Source organism: Atta colombica, unplaced genomic scaffold (assembly GCF_001594045.1).
Source record: "Atta colombica isolate Treedump-2 unplaced genomic scaffold, Acol1.0 scaffold55, whole genome shotgun sequence".
NCBI classification, from domain to species: Eukaryota; Metazoa; Arthropoda; class Insecta; order Hymenoptera; family Formicidae; genus Atta; species Atta colombica.
Genome location: NW_017259545.1, coordinates 304,472 through 325,800, shown reverse-complemented (window position 1 = coordinate 325,800; position 21,329 = coordinate 304,472). Strand labels below are relative to the sequence as shown.

The window sequence follows — 21,329 nt, the reverse complement described above, 5'->3', positions numbered from 1 at the left end:
AACATTTATTCGCTTCGGTTGAATCCGCTGAAATTCGGTTATTACCGTGTTGCATCTGTTTAATGCGATGCAGAGCACGCTACTTGACGGAGATGGCTTGGTTGGTCGGTAAAGCAGATTACAAATTCAATTCCGCCATGGATATAATATTGCCTGAGAGAACTATGGTACCCTTTTTCCTGTTATCGTCGAAATCGCCCGAACATTCATTTTTAGTTTTGGAAACTACGTGACTACATACATTTTCTGACACTGTCGATAAAATCGTATCGCCGAAAATAGATGTAGTTCGTTTCTGTACTAAATCCTCCAGGATAGAAGCGTGCCGATCATCTATAGGAGGGATAGATTAATGAGTCATTGAACGAAAAAATTTTTATTTCGCATCTGCTACAAATAAAGCATCTGCTATAAATAAAAGCAATTGAATTTTAATAAACGAAACTGAAAATTTAAACAAGTTATAATTTAGTAAATTTTGTCTTATATATAATATTTATCTTGTAATATCTTATAAAATTACGAAGTTTTGTATCTTTATGCAAATTTTCAGCCCGTATTTACCAAATATAATTACTAGTATAATTACTAGTATCTATAATTACTAGCAATTATAAAGACTTTAAATAAATTCAATCTTTTCTAAACATATATTGTCATTTAAGGTATAATTTAACAAAAACGAGCTATAGAGGTCCTCCATCACCCCTCAATTCTATCGACAGTCCTCTTTTCTTTGTAAGTATATTCACCCATAAAACAAACTACTAATAAATTTAGTAGCCTGTGTTTGCAGGTAAATATATCTTTAATTTATTTTTTATTTTTATGTCTAATTATTTTATTGTATTTCGCTAATGAAATTGCAACTTTTTAAATATTATTAACTTTTTAAATATTATTTTTTATTATATTATCCTTTATAGAATTCGATTTACAATTATAATAATTATTTACAATACAATATACAATTATCAATGCTGTTCACAATATAATAAAAATGATAATATAGGAGCATAATAATTAACAAATTTTTGTAATGCGAAATTATATGAAAACGTCGAAAATATACGTACGATAACACAAATTTTTCTAAACAATGTTTAATTAAATATTAATAAACGCAAAAGAAGTATTAACAACAAGATCGTATTTATTATTAATTATTAATTTGCCAATATAAAACTTAATAATATCTCGATAAAAAATCATTAATATATTATAAGTCATTATTATAACAGCATTTTCATCGCGTTCAAGATAACTCAATCTCAATAATTTCATTATATCAAAATCGCTCTTCTTTGTGGTATGCTGAATTAGTATCCCTGATACAAAGAAGAACAATCTTCATAGTGAAGAGTGAACTTAATGTATTCTGATTCTACGTAAATTTCACAAGATCCATTTGCAAAGAAAAATTAAGCAATCCATCAAATACCAGTGATCTTGTTACAGGATTGCGGTGTGAATCCTTCTGAATCTTTCTAATTACTTAGAGATAGTAATTATTTTGACAGCATGTCAATTACAATTACCATTTTTTATCACACCTTTAATAAAATATTAAAATTCGCGAGAAAATATGTTCTGTCACACGTGACTAAAAATTATCTCTTTATTAAAAATAAACGGATAGAACAGATTTCCTTATACAAGTTACGAAGGAATATATTTAATAATAAGAAAATACATGCGTTTTTGTAATTTTTTATATATGTATGGGTACAAAAGTTTCTCGGATACCAACTGTTCGAGATGAGCCGAACCTGTAATATTTTAAATCCCTTAACGGAATTTTAAAGAACATTTATAAAAAATTTATTATATAAAATTTAACAATTCTTTATTTTTCAAAAATTATAATTATTTATAATATTAACATCCTACTAATATGAGGGTACCCATTCGACTTATCTTGAATTTTTTGTATCCACACATTTAAAATTCAACTCATATAATCACGATAACATTGTTAACTATAAAGAATTTTGAAAAAAAATTATGTAAATATCGATAATCAATATTCGTTAAATAAAACCTAAATATGTAGTTATTTAAAATAATAAATACCAAATAACTCTTTTAATTTTTTTATTTAAAATATATTAATTTTAATTTTCATCGCTTTTACAAGTATATAAAAATTATTAAACAATTTTTACGTATATTTTGACATCTTTAGAAAGTTGTATATTTGTAACAAATTGTACATAAATTGTTACAACTAAATGTAGTTAACAAAATGAGAAAAATGTACTCGTGCAAAAATATAAAACTCTGAAACAAAAATATTTAAAAGAAAAATATGTTTCAATATCTTAAAGTTGGCATTCAAAACTACAAAAGAAAAAATCATTCAAGTGTTGATTCGTTCAAATTTTGTCAACTTTAAGATATTAAAATATAATTTTCCTTTAAATATTTTTTAACAATTTTATCGATAGTGTCAGAAAATGTATGTAGTCACGTAGTTCCGAAACTAAAAATGAATGTACTGGTAGTAGTGCATAAGCGATTTCGACGGTAACAGGAAAAAGATCGGCATGGCTTCTCTCAGGTTTTTCTCTGATACTGCTATATACTACATGCAGGGAATGGAAAGTTACTTTTTAAAAATAACAAGTTACAATTACTAGTTACCAATTTTTAAAAGTAACTCGTTACAACTCGTTACCGTTACTTGAGAAAGTAATTTTTCGTTACTTTTCCGTTACTTTTCTAAAATCGACGATCACCAATCACAGTAGAAGACTTTCTAGTCTCAAGCGCTATAAGTGGCTTGTTCAATCGTACCGTATCCAATCGTGTGCAAAATAACGATAAAAGTAACTGTAAAATTCATTACCATTACCATTACAGTTACCAAAGGAAAAAAGTAACGCAGTAAAGTTACCAAAAAAGTAACTTGTAATTGTACAAATAACGAATTTATTATTTCCATTCCCTAACTGCATGCACATGAATAAATTTCCAACCGTAAGTAATTGAGATGGATTCGATAACATAATGTTTTTCGTGACACCGTTTTCGAAAAATCGTCGATATTGAGAAAATTTTTTACTTATCAATTACAATTTAATTACTCATATATCCCCCTTCGAATCAAACAAGAGCTTCTGTGGTATTTTCTCGTATCATCTAAAACAATGGAGATATTTTAAATGATCAAGTTGGAGAAAACACACACCTTATACAATAAAGTTATTAGAAACTAATAATCGCTTATTGCAATACAATTGAAATCATCATAATTGTAAGATATAATTGTGTATATGCGTAAAGAATCTAAGAAATTTAATAACTTAATTTTATATTACGTGAAGAAAAGTATAATCTAATTAATATTTCGCGTAAATCGAAACAAATTTCATATATCGATTTTTTGAAAACTTTCCTGTCTAGCAATACCCATTATTTAATGTGATACTGTAATTACATCGAAGAAATTTCAAATAAATATTTTATATAATTTCCAATATTTTTTATTAACTAATGTGCTGACAAAAGACGATAGGTAAAAAGTGGTTTTTTTTTTTTTACGTAATTGCTCGTGTGAAATATGTTTCTGACATCCTAACATTATATATCGATTTTTATTGCTTTCTTTAATAATTTATAATTAATTAAAGATCGATAATATATTATACATTCTTAAATATAAAGATAAATGCAAACATTTTTTTTAAACTCTGAAACAATTTCTTTATATGATGTTATCAAAATAATTGATAGCAGTGCTATAAAAATTTTTGTATCAATATAATTACGTCTAATTTTATCGATACAATTATCCTTCTATTGAAAGTTCTTATATCAAAGAAAAATTTTTGGTTTTGTCTCATTTATTTTTATTAGAAATGAGGTTGAGAATTCACGAAATATCGATGATTTATGATTTCTGGATTAAACAGATGCAGTGTTATATTTTACTTATGACATTCCAGATGTGAATTTTAAGCTGTACGTCAGACAGATGTTTCAGATTATATATATGATTATATATACTCACATGTACGGTCTAAAATAAGATTCTTATAATTACATATCTTTTCATAAAAAATTTATAATAAATAACGTAATGTTTTGCGAAATGTATTTTTTACAAAAGGTTTTTCTCGAAAACACATAATTATATATATATATATACCAACAAGTAATTCTTGTTTTACATTTGTTTTTTTATTCATGTCATATTCTACAAAAAAAGAAAGAGAGAACTGTCCTTCAAAGATAATTATAAAATCTCGAAACATATGATATCATGAAACTTTACTTACATTAACTTATCTAAATCTATTGAACTAATCTGCTATCGAAACGTAATTACGAAACTGTTTTAATCAAATCAACAATGCCTTGACGATTTTTCTTGCATGATTAATTTCATAATGAAAATACAAATTGTATTTATAATTAAAGATAAATGTTCCTTCTACACATTATTGAGGCATCTAGTAGCGGTTGATCTAACGACTTCTAAACGCGCGGTCGAGAAAGTCTTATTCAGACAATCAGTAGTCTGCTGATTGACACTTTTAGACGCACTTTTAGCAGTAAATCTAGCAGAACTGGCATCCCTCTTTAAATTTTTCACGCCAATCTTACTTATTTCATACTGATCGGTGATACAACTATGCAATTTTATAATGTCGATAAGTCGCGAATATTTTTTGTAGCAGTCTGGAAAGATGTTGTCCAAGTCATCTATTAGCTCGTGTCCGGTCTGTAAAAAAGATCAACACGAGTTTAATGAATAATCACTCAATGGAAAGTATAGATGGTATGCGCGATTGCGAGAACCTACTGTGATAAGCTGATCGTTGAAACTAAGGTTATTGTTGATAGAACATATGGCCTTTTCTCGGCATTGTTGAGCATCGATATATGTTGTATTGTAACTATTCTTAAGAATATTAAGAGCGGCATCATAGCATGGTTCAGCATTCCTACCTCTCGTCTTGGCATCTTCTACCTCTTTCTAACAATAAAAAAGACAATAACAATTAAGCTAAAATGCGTTACATTTTTATTTATATCACTTTATCAAATGTTGTGTTTTGCCATTTTATCAAGAGTGTCGCGAAAACTGATAAATATAGATTGTGATTGATAGATTCGAAATGTTGTTTAATTGTTTAGTAAAGTCATATAACTTTCAATTTAAGCGTGCTTCTGATTTATGAAAAACTAATTAATAGTTTCTAATGTTTTCAATACAACTGCAGCATGTATAAAAAAATTTATTTGGTACAGATATCTACATGCACATACTTTATACATTTTTGAAAATCTGTCAAACTCATACTGCTTGATTATAAACCAACGAATAACTTACTCGTATCGTATTGAGTACTGAATTGGCATAGTTATTGTACTTTTCCGATGATCGCAACCATTCCTTCCCGACTGCCAGTTCTACGTCTTTCTGAGTGTTTTCACGGATATGTTTGAGTTGTCGTATGGTACTTTCCACGTCTATTTTCGTATTCTGCACTCGACGAAATGAAATGTCCAAAATAGTTGCATCGGCCTAAGATAAAAAATAATAATAATATTAAGGAATGTTTTGTTTTAAATAAATATATTCTTTGTTCTTATTCAATTAATACATATAAATTTAATTAAAATGATTTATTATATCGATAAAGGAAATTTATATCAAAATTTATAATAAAATTAATTTTTTTCTTTGGCAGACATTGATTTTAACAATCTTCTTTTTTACAACATAATCTTAATATAATCTTAAACTTTAAATTAATATTCTGCGGAAACAAGATAATAAATATTTATTATAAATTATACTTTTCAAAGGAGAAAATAGACTCACGGTACAGCAAAATACAGCCAAAAAGCATAATGCTATGGCACTTCTCATTCTTGCTTGTTAATTTCACTCGAGAATTTTTCAATTGCCAGAAGTAAACTAACCGACAATTGATGTTAATTTTACTCTTTTATATATTTTGACGTTATAATAAAACATAGGATCTTAATGGAGTATCATTATCTTAATGGAATATTATAATACTACTTTTACTTCGACAAGTTACTAGATTTTATCCGAGAGATAAAACGGAGTATATAATCCACATAACGATAAGACACGAGTTATTGTAAACAATTTTGAGAACTTATTATGAAATATCAATTATAAGGAAATGCGAATAAGGAAAAGTATCGCGATAAATAACATTTATTAATAATTTTTTAATTATTTTTATTTCTCTTAAGTATATTATACGCATATACATACATAAAAAATATATATTAAAATATCTTTAAAAATATATAGTATAAAGCATACCATTAATATATGTAATACAAATTATTGCTTCGATACACGCATAATCGATACATAGAGCATATCTTTGTCAAATTGATTGTATTGATTTTTCAAGATACATTGTTTTCTCTTTAGTATAATTTTGAATGTAAACTGTAATCGACAAATGCACTAGACTGTTTTAAGCGATTAAACTCTTAAGTTTTTATTCACGACGTTTCGAACGCATCTAGAATTAGACATCATTGCGCCCTGACTTTCGAAGCGCGCTAACATGTAAGCGTTATTCAGACATTGAGTGGCCTGCAGAATGACATAGTTGGACGTTGGCAATGCGTTATACTCGATGTATTTGGCGTTCTGCTCAAACTCCTTCACGGAGTTATTGATTTTTCCGAACTCGCTAAGGAAGCAATTTTGCATTTTAGTAGTATCGTCATCATAGCAGTTCAGGAAGATATCATTCAATTCTTTTATCAGCTCGTATCCAAGCTACCGAGAAAATTGACACGATTAAATTCAATTCATAGTAATTACATTCAGGTCGCAAAAAAAAAAATGATAATTTGATAATATAAAATAATAACAATGAGAACTTACCGACTTGAGATTATCGAGAAATCCAAGGCTGTTTTCAATAGACTTTTCAGCAGATTCTTGACATTTTGTAGCAGATTGATATGCTATGTTGCCATGCTCGTTTATGGCCCAGAAGTTAGTATCGTAACAGAATTGTGCATCTACACCTCTAATTTTAGCATTATTTATTTCTCTCTAAAGTGCATTTTAAAAAAAAGTTAATGATTTGTAATAATCATTCGATAGATTTGCAAATTTTGTGATAAATTTCGCTCAATTTTGAATTATGAAAACGAAGATATCGTTATTCTGTTTTAAAAAAAAATGATTGGCTCTAACATTATATATATCCCAAGTAACCATTACTAACAGTAACATAATATCAATGTATAATAATTTCACAATAATAATTCAATAATTACTGTTACATATAATTATTGTTATACGTACAATTATTATTGTTATATTTAAATATTGTTGAGTGTAAAATTATAATATTAATTTGTTATATTACTATTGATTACTTACTGGGTCATTTTTAGTGACACAATATAATATTTTGCAACATAATATTTTCACAGTATATTATTAAAACTTAAATACAGTATATTATTAAAACTTAAAAAAATATTTATATTCGATATATCTGTAACAACTATAGTTAATAACGATTACGGACAAAATAAGCGTAATAAGCAAATGATCATTTCGATTGCAAATTGATTCGAATTATTACTCACGCGCATCGAATTGAACAATAGATTAACGTAATCTCTGTAATTATTTATTTGTTGATTCCATCTTTTCGTAACTGTTAATAAAGCATCCTCTGTAGTGTCAGCCTGGACACGTTCAATTCGTTGTACAATATGTTCCACATTCAATTTTGCATTTTTTATTTTTATAAAATATTCATCTTCCAAATAGTCAAAGTTTATTGGAATGGCAGCATAAACCTAAGTATGAAAAATGAATGCTATACTTATATTCACGGCATTTAAAAAAAGTGTTACTTTGAGCAATCATATATTCTTGCAATCTCGCCGATTTAGATTAATTTAAGTCAGTGAATATTAATTAGTCAATGAAAATATAAGATAATAAAAACGTAACTTTAATCGATTAAAGAAGAAAATTAATTTCATTAAAAATGATGTTACATATTAATTAAACGGTTATCTATTATATACAAACTTTCATTTCGGCTATCTTTTTTACAATCTTTTCTCGCAAAGAAAAGATAAAACTTACCGTACTTACGATACAAAATGTAGCCAAAATGCACAATGCTATAGCGATTCTCATGCTTGCTTTCACTTGGGAGTGACTCTGTTGATACGCGAATTCGAATAACTGATAAGTATTACATTAATTGCGCCTTTTTATACATATATATAAAGTATGATAAAAAAAAAAACATTTGGACAAACTTTGAGAGATGGTAGGGAAAGAGGGGAGAATTAACAAGATAAGCCTTAATTATCAATGTTGAAGAATGTCTGATCTTGAAGATCTCTTGAAGATATCAAGTAAAAAAATATGCAGATCTTTGTTATTCACGCTTTTCTTAAATACAGTAGCCTTGTCTGAACTTTTGGAAGTTCTTCTAATATAATTATAGAGTTTACTTGAATATTACATAATATTTCTTCTTTAATTCTAAAGATAATATTTTAATAAAGGATTGCCGAGTCAACGTGAGAGAATGCTATTTACTATTACTTCGATATAAATCGAATAATAAATTAAATAATCAGATTTCGTAAAACTGACAGCGCGTATTAAAATTCATTTGTATAAAGATAAGATGTAGCTTATCGCATTTAATTTTAGAATCTTACACGAAACGTACGCCCAATGAAAAGGTCTATTACAAGCATATAAGGAATTGCGTGAGAAAATTCTCTTTTGGAGATATTTTTATTTCATTCATATATATTACATATGTGGAGTTATACATTCTAATTCTCGTGATGTTCTTTTCTCTCGAAATCTTATCTTAATCTTGAATCTTTTTAAGAATTACTTTCAACAAAAAAAAAGAACATCAAAAGTTTAGTTTTTTTAAATTTAAAATTAATCTTTTGAGATAGACTTCTGTACCGTCGTAGTTTTCGTAGTTGTCGAAGCTACTGTCGTAGTTGTCGTCGTAGCTGACGTAATTGTTTCAATACATTGAGTAACTCTCATTCTAATCGCCGCCCCCTCCGTATACGTAAGAGAATAAGCCTGTTTGATACAGTTGCTGGCTTGAGTAATGACATTCTTGGACACGGGTACAATGGTCATCTCTGCAGTAATGCTGTCGCTCTCCAAGGACTTCAGGGAGCTTTCTACTTTCGTCAGTTCATTGAAAATGCAGCTACGCATTCTGTAATCGTCGCTGTTGTGACAATTCAAGAAGATGCTATCCGATTGCAACGACAATGAGTCTGCGGTCTGGGGAAAAATTAACAATTCGAATTTTATTAGAATTTCATTAATTCTAATAAGATAAACTGATCGCGATCTATAATATGTAATTATCGCGATAAACTTACTGAAATGAGATTAGCGATTAAACCAAGGTTGTTATGAATGGAAATTTCAGCGGAGCCTCCGCATTCATTAGCCTCCTTATATGCTATCTGCTCATTTTTTTCGATACCTTGGATAGCCTCGGTGTAGCATAAAGTCACGTCTTTGCCTGCCGTCTTAGCGATATTTATTTCAGTCTAAAAATAAATAAATTCTCGGTATAACATACAAATGAATTACGATATGTTAGGGGTTTATAATATTTTTATTAAATATCAAAGTCAAATAAAAAAGTCAAATTATCACGGAATTTTACGTATATCTTTAATCTTTTATACATTATCTTTTATACTTTATTTATAAGTTTAAGATTCACACAGAATGAAACAATTTTGTAACTTTAATTAAAAAATATAATTTGATATATATATTAATATATATTAAGTGTTTAATGTACGAAGATTTAGTGACAATTTGTGTAAATTTGTGAATAAATGGAGAAAATTATACAGCATCTTGTGCTCACAGATCATTTTTAATTATTTATACATTAATTATTTATACTTACGCGTATTCCAGAAAGTAATAAAGTTTTATATTCTCTGTGACTGTCTTGTTCTTCATTCCACTTTACGCTAATTTTTTGAAGGGTATCTTCCACGGTCTGGGTACGAAGTAGCTCAAGTTGACGTATAATAGTCTCTATATTCCATTTTAGTTCCCTCGCTCGAAGTCTCAGAATTTCCAAATCAGCCGACTCTGCGGGAAGAGCCTCGATCTAAAGTTGTGAGGATAAGGGATAAAAAATAATAAGTGCATCGCATTTCGATCGCGACTACATATTCATGCCATATTGACCATTTCTCTTGTTTAATAATGATCTATTTTATTAAATTTTATTATATGTTTCGAATTAACTCGATGCACAAATAAAATTCAAAACTATTATGCACCTATTCCGTTTAAACATTTCTCTATTTCTATTGAAAATTATTTCTCAACAAGAAACTTACGGTATAAAGTACAGCCAAAAAGGACAATGCGATAGTGATCCTCATGATTTACTTAACGATATCACCAAGATGTCGTTTACAGCAAAAATCGGCTGACTGACAAGCAGTATTAATTGCGCCGTTTTATATATGCACAACATCTCGAAATATAAATGATTATTTCGATAACGATCGTAGAGATAACGCGAATACAAAATCTGTCTAAATAATTACGTAACAACAGCATTCTCCCTCTTATCAGCCCTTATTCTTCTATTGTGATTTTATATCGAAGAAAGCTATTTTATTCTGTCTAACTTACATTCATTCAAAGTAAGCTGCAAAAATTTCGCAAAATAATTTATAATTTTTACATTAAAGTTATTTTTGCTGTACGGCCTCCTCGAAACTTCAAACAGATATCACAAAAAGTGTGAACAAGTGTTTCTGTGACCGTTCTTTGTAAATGTTCAAACTTCATTTATCTTTTTCGTAGAAAATTTCTTATGTAATATTAATCCACTTGTAACAAGAAATTTTTTTTCTTTGTTAAAAGAAGATGCATGCTTTCATTAATGAAAATTATTATATATCGTATCACATCTTATATCTATATTGCAAAAAATTGACAAATTATTAAAAATTATTAGAAGTGAAATAGAAGTGAAAATCATGTTTTGACAAACTGTCTGCAAAAATTTTCAAAAATTCTCTTTTATTATATTTTATTATATTCAAAAATTTTCTTTTAAATAAATGTGAATTAAAAAAAAAGCTTTATCTACTCTTTATCTATTCTTTATCTATTCTTAGTGCGATCATTTTTATGATATAAGATTACATAAAAGCAGATTACTTCATTAAATCCTGAACCAAAATGGTTATTAAAAAAACATTCCACGTTGCATTGAGTTGCATTAGATGTAATTGATAGACTACATACATTTCTAAATATAATTCACAACAGATTTATTTGATTATATCATATATCGTAACACATACACATATGTATATATATATATGTATACATATATGTATGTATGTATCGAGAAATATCATGAAGCATGTAAAAAAATGTAATCGCCGCCATCGCAAAGGTGCATGTCGTAAATGGCTTAAATAAAATCAGAATGAAGGATCGTTGATGCGCGATGTAAAAAGTATAGATATAAATAAATTATAAAGTCACAGTATATAAACATTAGAACAAAATATGTACATCACGCGTTCGCACTAATAAACTTAATCGCCTATTTACTAGGATCACAGTTACACACACACATTCATAATATGTGTATAGATTATACACACTGTTTTCGGCTTTTTACTCATTGAGGATATATCGAATCGTTATTATCCTTGCATTTGTACATCGTTCTAAAATAAATGAATCTAAATAAATATAATGTCATCTAAAAAAAAGCCTATGACTAGGTGATATCTCTATCTTCGATGGCGCCGCTAGCGATAATACTACTGTCGCATTTCCATAGAAACGAAATGTTTTCGATTAAACTTTTGTTAAAAGTAACTTTACAAGCGCGCGATAATGCGTATTATATCATATGGCTTAAAAACAATTTTAATACACTGTACATCACTTATATCGTCTCGGGATATTTAGGTAATTTGAACTTTTCAGCTCGTCCTCGCAATTCGCTCATCTTCGTTCCATTTTTGAGAAATTACAATTATGACCGCTGAGTAAGATCATGGTTACAATTGCGATCATGAAGGGTTGTCGAGAAGAGGGGCTAAGTTTGAACGTTGCGTACACATGCTCGTGGTACCAAACCTCTTCGATCACCTTTCGCGCACAATAACCACTTATTATCCACCTCTAATATTACTTTCAGTTTCTCCCCCTCTGCGAATGAAAGATGACCAGTGTCCGACGGTATCCTATGAGTGAGAGTACGGACCTCTCTGCAATCGAGACGCGCGAACCGTTATCGTACGAATCTAAAGAAAGAGAGAAAAAAAAAGAAAAGGGCTAAAATACAAAGCAAAACAAAGATAGAAAAGCGTAATGTAAATAAATGTATAAACAAGTTATATTTCATTTGTAATGTAGCTCGTATAAACGAATAATATTTGCAATCAATATTAAATTAAAAGGAAAAGATAATAGATTCTAAAAAATAGTACATGCTCATATGAAACATTGATATTTACTTGTGTGGATGTTTTGAAACCGGTGTCCTTGAAACAGTAGTAACAGTCGGTCGCGGTAGAGAGGTCGAAACGGCTCGTCTGTGAGGCGAGATTAGATTCTTGTCATTCGACATTACTCCATGGGATTTATATGGTAAGGAACTCGGGCGTGCGGTGTGAGTTCGTGTCACGCCTAGAGTATCTTGATCAACGCGGCTCGTACGACGCGTCACATCTCTCGTTTTCATATCTATAGGTTTCTTTAGGGCTGTCTTTGTCGTAGGAAGATTAGCGGGCTTCTTTAATGAAGAAACTCCCGACATGGGTAATTTTGATGATTTCCCAACGATATTCGCCGCAACATTAGATTGCTTCACCGGTGATGTGAGTAATCTAGGTATCTTTGATTTTCCTAACACTCCGAATGTCCGAACTGGCGAGGAAGGAGTCATTACGATAGGTTGACCCTTGTTACCTTCTTTGCCAATCAATTCCCATTTTTCCTGCAATTTTTTAAATTTGGTTTCGACAGAAAGACCGTTGTCATCACTTGATTTTTTAGTATCAGGATTAAAAAGTTTAGATTGTGATTGCTTGCTTGCTTTTTTATTTAAAGGAGAATGTTCCAGACTATCTGTGTAATCTTCAGAATCCTCAGAAGTCAATTTGTCCAACGCGTAAAACGCCTTCGGATTTATGGCACTGAAACGTTTTTTCGCATTCTGAAGATCGCCTTTATGCGTAGTGCTGCATTTATCATCCATGTTATAGGCAATACAAGATCTTGGTCGTGTCTTTTTCGGACTAGAAACTATTCTACAGGATTCCGTTTCTTCAATCTCGAGATCTTTCATAGTTAGATCGGCGTTTCTAAAGCTCATGGCCTACAAAATCGCGTGAAATGAACGCACGTAATATAAAAGAAATCGAATGACAGGTTTACTTACATTCACCGTATGATTATTCACATTCCCAAAACTATTTTGCAATTGACGATACTGATAGAGAAGATCCAAGTGAAATGGACAAAATGCAAGTGGATTCAGGATGTATAGCAATGAATCAACGATTTCTCGGACATTCGCATTGGCCAAAGCCGCGACAAATAAGCTATTGTTACTGTAATGTTTCCGTAAGATTGATTCACGTGTACATAAATACGCAAACCATGCATCTAAAGCTCTTAGACTAGAAGAAAAGAAAATAAAATAGGTTAATTATATAATTAATTTGTTAAAAGGAAAAAAATTATGTATACATATAAATAAATATGAAATAGGAATAATGAAATCGTAATGTAATACAATATATAGACTATAGAACGAGAAAAAGACTAGCGATTCTAACTTACTTCAACAAGCCAAATACAAATGCATGGAACTTTAACATTCCTTCTGTAATAACATCTTCGCCATTAATTCTCTGCACTAATTCATTCAATGTCTTTGTGAGAGGTCCTTGTTGAGAACTAGCTTCGACAACCTGCCAAACGCTATTAGTAATTGGTCCAAAAGTGGAATTCAAATGAGGTTTCAAGCCATCCGACATAATAGCATATAAAGCTGGGCATAAATTACTTAGACAAATTTGCGCACACTCGTTCCTTTCGTTATAATTAGGACGACTATGATTGGAGTCAGCGTTCCAATACTTCAATAAAAGATCCACCGCTCTATTTACAGACGATACCATTTCTGAAAGGAGTAACACATTAAAGATTTCAAGATATACTTTTATTTAATAGAATTAGATAATAAATAAAACGTGCATACTTTTTTTTTCTTCAAATTCTATTAATTTATCCTCAGTTGCCTGATCATGATTTTGTTCATTTACGATGACATTCAGATTATTTAGCTGAAATGAATAAATACTCTTATATGTATATCAGAATAAGTATATACAAAGATACAAAAATTTGTTGATGCTAAAATTAGTATTAATGATTTACCTTAGCGTCCAGATGCTTTTTTCTTTGGTGCGTAGCAAAACTGACGGTTTTTCTTTGCGATTCTCCCATATCAATATTTCTAACAAGAGGATCCTTGTTCATTCTCAAAGCTAAAAATTTTCTTACGTACGATCTCACTTTTACTTCAGCATTGTCAATATCTCCGTCGCTGCTTTGCGACGAGATTGCACTACGTTTCAAATATTCTTCCAACTGCTTGATATCATCGTCGCTATTCTGAGAAGTTTCCGACTCCACGTTCGCATTATTTGTAATGTCGTTTAATTTCTCTGTGATAATTATATTGTTAAGTGTGTCGAATGAATATAGATCGACAATTAAAAATAATGAACACAAATGCCAAATGATTCATCCTTACCTTTAAGATATCTCTCCGCTTCCGTCTCGTCAACATCCTTTTCTGAATCAATCGTTCTTTCGCGACATAACAATTGTAAATCATTATTCATGTAGTATGGCTCTTGTAAAGACATTCTCTTGTTTATGTCCACAGATTCTTCCGATTGTTCGCCCACATCTCCCATCTCAAACATGCTGTATCGTTTATTCGTAAGTACCTTGTTCTTTCGTAAAATACTCCTCGGCAATGGCGGTCGCGGCGGTACTCTGCTATTATCAGATTCACCCTCGCCTTGCGGTAACGATACGGATCGCTTTGGAAGAGACGGACAAATCTGTCTCGTTTGATTGAATCTATGCATTTTCTTATCGTTATTCAAACTAGCCTCCGAACTCATACTGTCATATCGATATAAATACAACGGATTGATCGTATTGTTCGATAATGGTTGCTGATTTGTCGAGGAATCGGTTAAAATCGTCGACGAGCCTCTGTATCCGGAAGATGGTTGCGTTGCGGTACTGCTCGTTGATGAAGTAGTATTCGGTATAATTTCGCTGATCGGTCGTGTCTTATGACGCATTGGAGGAGACAAACAGAATAGAGGTCGTTTAACTTCCTCATTGATATTAATGTATCTCGATACTTCTGGTACATCATGTAAAATCTTCTTGTATTCATATGGTAAAAGAAACGTAAGCGACTCCCAATCCTTTATATGCGCGAATCCGCGTTGTCGTAGAGCATCGATATCATTACACGAAAATGGTCTACCTGAACGAGCACGTTTCCATTCCATCTTGCTTCTGTCAAATGTATGCGGTTTCAACGCAATGTTATCAATTTTCGTATCTTTAATTTTGAGAAACGACAGATCAGGTAACGTATAATTCGGATATACAACATATACAGGCTTTTTATTAACTGTTGTTTCTTGTAAGAGAGGGAAACCATGTTTCTCTCTCAGCGCAGCAAAAATTAAGGAAGTTTGAACTGCGTTGTCTTCCATTTCCGCATTGGCTTGTATACCTGTTGTTCGACAGATCGGATATTTCTTTTCCATTAAGCCAGCCCAGCCGTTTTTCTGTTCAAAGGGATTGTTGATATCAAAACTTCGTTGATCGCTCATACAGCCAGATTTAGATGTACTCTCCGAAAGTTCTTCCACCGATGCAGATGATGCCATTTCGACTTTATCATCTTTGTTTCGTACCGCACATTTTAAAACATTCAAGCTATCTCTCTGATTTTCCACATCACGATTATTAGTCAGATCGCGCCTAATCCAATTTATAGAGAAATCGTTTTCAGACACACGACGATCGTAGATATTATCTTGACCATTTTGCCGTTGAATCTGAGTGTTTGTATTGGTCGCGCTATCACTGCCACTATTGCTAGTAGGCCAGCCACTGTTGTCGCTAACGGAATCCGACTGATCCAAAGTAAGACTCATTCCCTCCACGCTCATGCTCTTTTGCTTCATAAACAGTCTGACAAGACTCAAATTTTGCAACTTTTTTGTACCAACATTTTCTCCATTGTCCGAACTTTCTACATTTGTCGAACGACTCATTGCGGATCCAGAACTGTGCAATCGCTGCATATGATTGCTTGATTCAGCGGAATCAACCTATAAAAATAAAATTTGCATTATGCATCACTAAATACGATTTTTACAAGTCGCATAAGTAAATGTATATTATATCTACACTTACACTAAAATTAAGAGGTATATTAATATGCTGGAATTCACGAACGTGAGACAAATCCGGTAAGCTTTGGCTCCGTTTATTCATCCTACCGAGCGTCAGATTAGCAGCACTTTGTGAGATATCTGGTATCGTGTTGTTGTTACCGGAAGGATGACGAGTTATTACTTTATTCATAGAGGAATGTTTCAAATTACTCCATGTCGTATATATCTTTGAATCTGAACATGCCATTGATAAATCCAGCATGGTTTTCATATCTTTTGGTTTATCATAAAATACATCTGGTGATTCATACGTTTTGTGTTTATCTGAAAATAATAACGAGTTGATCAATTTTAAAGAAACGAAGAAAAAAGATATATATAGTAGAAAAATTTTAAAAGGTAAATTATTTTCAATTAACATTTAAAACTAATTTGTATTAAAACTGTATTAAACTGTATTAAACATTTGTATTAAACTGTAAAATGCTATGCAGCATATACATTACCATGATTTTCAAAATCTTGAGAGCCATCCGAATACATAGTCATGCTACCCTCAAAAGCAATGGTATAATTGTTTTTATTATTCGTTTGACAGGTGAGTAACATATCTTCACAGTCCAGAGAATCTACGCTATAACTACCACCCGGTGGTAACATTGGGGTTTCTTTTACTGGAGAGAATAGCAACGACGACTTGCATATAGATATTGTGTCGGCGGTGGAACATGCGGAATCTTCTCCCTTTGAATAACAATATATGATTGATACTTAAATTTGTAGAATTATAAAATTAAAATTTGTTTTATAACACCTATACAGTACTAGTCAAGATGCCAATTAACATTAAATATAGAATTATGTATTTTTAAGTATTAATTAAAAGTTAATTAAAGTTTTGTTACTATTAGAAATTATTAGAATTTCATTTCATTAACATTAAATAAATTTAATATTATAATATTACGTTTGTATACATGCAAAAAATGCAAATTAAACGTAAAATTGTTAGTAAAATTGGGTGAATATCAAATGTATGGGTAATAATGTTTGTAGCAATTGGGTTCGTGCTTTCGTCAGCCATTGTCATACCTGGCTACTGGTATGAGGGCTGATGGAGGAACCGATGTCAAGCTTTTCCATGACAGATCCAGATATACTGGCATACTGTTCCCTTTGATAGTTAAACTGTGGTGGTAATGGAACATATACCAGACTTAGAATATTATATAAAAAAATTTTTAACTACAAACAACGCGACAGTGCTCAAAACCAGATTCCTATCTCTGATATAAAGCTTCATATAAACTGCCACAAATTTCATAAAGATTTGTGACATTATGAAATTGATCATTTTACAATTTCCATGATACATATTCTCACATTTAGCATCTCCAGTTTACAGTTCAGGCTTAGATGATGAATTTGCAATAATAAAGGTTAATTTAATTTATGTATTTACTTCGGAATGTTGAACTGGTTCCGTGCACATGACAGGTAGAGCCGTAAGGAGGGTATGAATGTCCGCCGTACGAAAGCTTTCCATGTCAATTTCCGCCAGATTAGCGTCCAAATTCCGAGCAAGATCGTCATAATAACCCAGATCCTTGGGAGTATAGGATGCGGAAAGCGATGAAAGAACACTGGGATGGATATGTAGTCCTCCATCTCTATATCTATAAGTTAGGTATGCAAGTCAGAAAACAATATGTAATATTATCAAAATAGAGACAAGTATTAGATTGCTTACCCATAATCGATAAACCATTGATATTCAACATTATCTTGAACAAACTCGGACCCAACCAGATCCTGCTGGATGGAATCTGCCGCCGGGTTAGAATTGCAATCGGATCCTGGAGTTTGTGGCTCTTCCATTACTGCTATGCCTTCTCCTGCGACTGAAAAGGAAACTGGGTCATCAGATAGCAAGAAAAATATATGTATTTATAATATACATATATTTACATTTAATCGAGTGTCATAACAAAAAATATTCAGAGAGTATGTGCGTAATAAAATCTCGCTTCCTACGTAAAGTAAATCGAATTAATGTTGTAAAGAAGTGAATTAATGTTGTGAAAAATATTATTGAAAATATAATTGAAGCGAAATTCGAGAAGGGCGCGTTTACGGAAGGACTTACGAAGGTAGCTTATGTCGCAGCTTTCAGTAACATTGGCACTATTGACAACAATGACAATACGACACAGACTTGTCGAGACGTTCGCGGTTCACATCCGTAGAAGGAATTGGACGATTCATCGACTCGCGTCATAAAAGTCGCGGAAAAATACAGCATCTCGTGCATCGCAGTTTCGTAACCCTAATCCCTCTTTCTCCCTCCTTCTCTCTAACAACTTCGAACGACAATCCCGCGCACTCGCGGTGCACGGTGCACGGTGCATGTGATCACATCACAGGCAATCGCGGGATCTCGAAGCAGCTCGTCGTATTTAATAATCATTTACGATTACAGTCGCGATTAATTGTGTTATGGTCGGTCGCACGTCGTACAGCCTACAAGTCGTACTTGCTCGTACTTCCTGTGAGTTGTGACGGCTGCATGTGACGTGACTGTGACTACCTGTACTCTCCGACTGTACTTTGCAAGCCGTACTGGCAGTATACTGGCAGTATACCGCTTTAGCTGCACCTTCCCGCGTTTTCTGCACTTGATAATAGAACATTAATTATCTGAACATTGATTTCTCCCAACACTCGATATTTCATCACATACGAATCGAAATTCTGAATTTATTTTACGAGAAAGTAACGAGAACAGGTTTATACAGTTATCGTTTAATTTTATCCCTCCATCCCAACTTTCGCAAGGAGAAGCAAAAAAAGTTGATCGCGCGAATTCGGTATATGCTCTTAATTTTCAATCTCACTTGCTATAACAATTGCCTTTTCTTTTTCCAACTCCCTTCAAGTTAAGCCAGATACACATTTATTTCGAGTTAATTGCGGCTAAATAATTAAACGAAAATATATTAGATCTATTTGATTTAATTTTTTTGACTAGTATATTTTTTAATTTTTTACGAGTACTTATTATACGTTATATCTACAGCATTTATGTAATAAATAATTCGAATTTGCACTTCATCCATAGAGGTTTTTATTACGCAATTATTGAGAAGATATGCATATTAAAATATAATAAAATATGTTCACACACACTTCTGTCAATTATGTAGCTTAACTCTCTCAGTGTAACCGTGATTTTTTTATCTCTTTTTAGTTTTAAGAATTAAAAAAGGATAACCCTGATGAAAATCAAAAGAGTATAAGTCAAATGTAACGTGAGGGAGTAACAGAAGCGTAAAGGAAACTTCTAGAAGTCCCGAAAATTGGAAACAGAACAAAAGAAGCATTTACGCTTCTTTTACATTTTGATGTTTCAATGTTCGCCTTCTAGAAGATTTCGTTTACGCTTCTGTTACTCTCTCATTACATCCGATTTACGCTTATTACGCCGATTTTTATTTTCATCAGGGAAAGAGAGAATAAATTAAACCGATTAAAGTTGTAGTGGTCTACATTCGCAGAAATGGACATTTTTTTTTAGCGTTGTGGTCGTAGGTATAATTTAACAATTGACACGGGTGAATGAGTTTGTAAGGAGATATTGTAAGGAGTTCGCGCGGCGGTAGAATACGTGTCCTTACATTTCCGCGAGATGCATCTATTATCGGCATAGGATTGCCGATGATGCCTACGCTTGGGCGATGATCGCCTGCATCGCCTGCATCGCCTACACCGCCTGTCGCAACTATCGCAAGTGGGTGGCGGCGGCGGTGGCCGCATCATGGGACTCGTCCGGCCCACGGAGATCTCTGCTATCTTCATGACGATGCACAGCAGCAACACTAACATCATTCGTCGACGACGAGTACGTCAGATTCGCACTCCCAGCCGTAGACCTACGTCCGCTAGATCATAATAGCCCGTCCGTTTCCGTCCGTGCGCGCAATTTTGATTGTGACTATTATACGTGAGTCACTAATCCCCCTTGTAAATCGTCCAGATGTAATGATATATATGATATCACGATAACGCGAACGATAATCGTTGCACAATGATGTATCTGTATCTATATAACAGCGATGAGCACGCAAAGTGCTCAGTCTTCCTTCTTATTTTTAATTCTAGATTCGGTCGTTTTTCTTTAAGCCACTTCCTTCAATTCCTTCAGTTCCTTCAAATCTGATCCGAACGAACAGTCACATTGGAACCCGAGACAGACGATCGACATCTTCGACGTTGAACGCGAAAAGAGACGCGCATCGAAATAATTCGATCATCTGGAACTAGTATCCTAATTGCAATCCGTTGTTCATTATCTTTTATTAAAATCTATGAATATATGTATATATGTATAAATCGTAAATTATGAAATCGATAATGAATCGTTAAAGGTTGAATGATATTTTTATTGCACGATTGTGACATCGACGTAACGTCAATGCTCTCCGATTACCTTATTTAAAATGATGATAAAGATTTATTTATTCTTAAAGTCGAAAATTCATGATTATGAAGCGATTAAATTTGATTGGTTGGATCAATTTTTCTTTTTTTTAATTTCGATGTAATGAAAAAACCGCGTGTAAAAGGTACATACGTTAGGTCTGGAACATTGTACAAAATTCAGTTTCGCAGATTGGCAATTTCAAATCTAACCGTTATCAAGATTGAGCGAGATTACACACACATGCATTCAGGCTCGAACGGGAAGTTCCAGTTATACTAATCGATCAGTAATTGCAAACGACGATGAA

The 21,329-nt window shown here is 31.9% G+C and overlaps 4 protein-coding genes across 14 annotated transcripts in view; all 4 read right to left on the bottom strand.

Moving 5' to 3' along the window:
• Positions 1-4,379: 4,379 nt before the first annotated feature.
• LOC108691876 lies at positions 4,380-5,881 on the bottom strand. Its single transcript, XM_018199811.1, has 4 exons — positions 5,834-5,881; positions 5,339-5,533; positions 4,808-4,981; positions 4,380-4,726 (listed from the first exon to the last, which is right to left on the bottom strand). Exons 1-4 carry the CDS (start codon positions 5,879-5,881, stop codon positions 4,436-4,438), a joined length of 708 nt encoding a protein of 235 aa, XP_018055300.1. The 3' UTR covers positions 4,380-4,435.
• Positions 5,882-6,478: 597 nt separating this feature from the next.
• LOC108691875 lies at positions 6,479-8,173 on the bottom strand. The gene is made up of 4 exons (XM_018199809.1): positions 8,120-8,173; positions 7,609-7,824; positions 6,890-7,063; positions 6,479-6,781 (listed from the first exon to the last, which is right to left on the bottom strand). The coding sequence occupies exons 1-4, from the start codon at positions 8,171-8,173 to the stop codon at positions 6,479-6,481; spliced, it is 747 nt and encodes a 248-aa protein (XP_018055298.1).
• A 591-nt stretch (positions 8,174-8,764) lies between these two features.
• LOC108691990 lies at positions 8,765-10,835 on the bottom strand. Its single transcript, XM_018200058.1, has 4 exons — positions 10,399-10,835; positions 9,954-10,163; positions 9,409-9,582; positions 8,765-9,307 (listed from the first exon to the last, which is right to left on the bottom strand). Exons 1-4 carry the CDS (start codon positions 10,441-10,443, stop codon positions 8,945-8,947), a joined length of 792 nt encoding a protein of 263 aa, XP_018055547.1. The 5' UTR covers positions 10,444-10,835; the 3' UTR covers positions 8,765-8,944.
• Positions 10,836-11,284: 449 nt separating this feature from the next.
• LOC108691977 overlaps positions 11,285-21,329 on the bottom strand; it is a 13,985-nt gene continuing 3,940 nt past the window's right edge. For 3 of the 11 annotated variants that reach the window (XM_018200016.1, XM_018200015.1, XM_018200019.1), the window contains exons 2-14: positions 20,217-20,858; positions 18,293-18,443; positions 18,005-18,218; positions 17,635-17,730; positions 17,049-17,286; positions 16,562-16,866; positions 14,862-16,476; positions 14,483-14,772; positions 14,304-14,388; positions 13,883-14,225; positions 13,479-13,719; positions 12,553-13,415; positions 11,285-12,303 (exon numbers count right to left, since the gene is read on the bottom strand). In XM_018200016.1, the coding sequence (XP_018055505.1) occupies positions 12,132-12,303; positions 12,553-13,415; positions 13,479-13,719; positions 13,883-14,225; positions 14,304-14,388; positions 14,483-14,772; positions 14,862-16,476; positions 16,562-16,866; positions 17,049-17,286; positions 17,635-17,730; positions 18,005-18,218; positions 18,293-18,443; positions 20,217-20,427 (4,824 nt within the window). In that variant the 5' untranslated portion in view covers positions 20,428-20,858 and the 3' untranslated portion in view covers positions 11,285-12,131. Of the gene's footprint in view, positions 12,340-12,552; positions 13,416-13,478; positions 13,720-13,882; positions 14,226-14,303; positions 14,389-14,482; positions 14,773-14,861; positions 16,477-16,561; positions 16,867-17,048; positions 17,287-17,634; positions 17,731-18,004; positions 18,219-18,292; positions 18,444-18,688; positions 19,144-20,216; positions 20,867-21,329 lie in introns of those variants that run through there. The other 8 variants (XM_018200025.1, XM_018200026.1, XM_018200021.1 and 5 more) reach the window with 7 other exon arrangements.

Coding starts and splice junctions, on each gene's coding strand:
- LOC108691876 (XM_018199811.1), bottom strand. CDS start 5,881: ATGAGAAGTGCCATAGCATTATGCTTTTTGGCTGTATTTTGCTGTACC. Junction 5,534..5,833: donor TGGCTGTATTTTGCTGTACC/GTGAGTCTATTT, acceptor TTTTTATCTTAG/GCCGATGCAACTATTTTGGA. Junction 4,727..4,807: donor TCAACGATCAGCTTATCACA/GTAGGTTCTCGC, acceptor TCTTTTTTACAG/ACCGGACACGAGCTAATAGA.
- LOC108691875 (XM_018199809.1), bottom strand. CDS start 8,173: ATGAGAATCGCTATAGCATTGTGCATTTTGGCTACATTTTGTATCGTA. Junction 7,825..8,119: donor CATTTTGTATCGTAAGTACG/GTAAGTTTTATC, acceptor TTTCATACTTAG/GTTTATGCTGCCATTCCAAT. Junction 7,064..7,608: donor TATTGTTCAATTCGATGCGC/GTGAGTAATAAT, acceptor AATGCACTTTAG/AGAGAAATAAATAATGCTAA.
- LOC108691990 (XM_018200058.1), bottom strand. CDS start 10,443: ATGAGGATCACTATCGCATTGTCCTTTTTGGCTGTACTTTATACC. Junction 10,164..10,398: donor TTTTGGCTGTACTTTATACC/GTAAGTTTCTTG, acceptor TCACAACTTTAG/ATCGAGGCTCTTCCCGCAGA. Junction 9,308..9,408: donor TAATCGCTAATCTCATTTCA/GTAAGTTTATCG, acceptor ATTTTTCCCCAG/ACCGCAGACTCATTGTCGTT.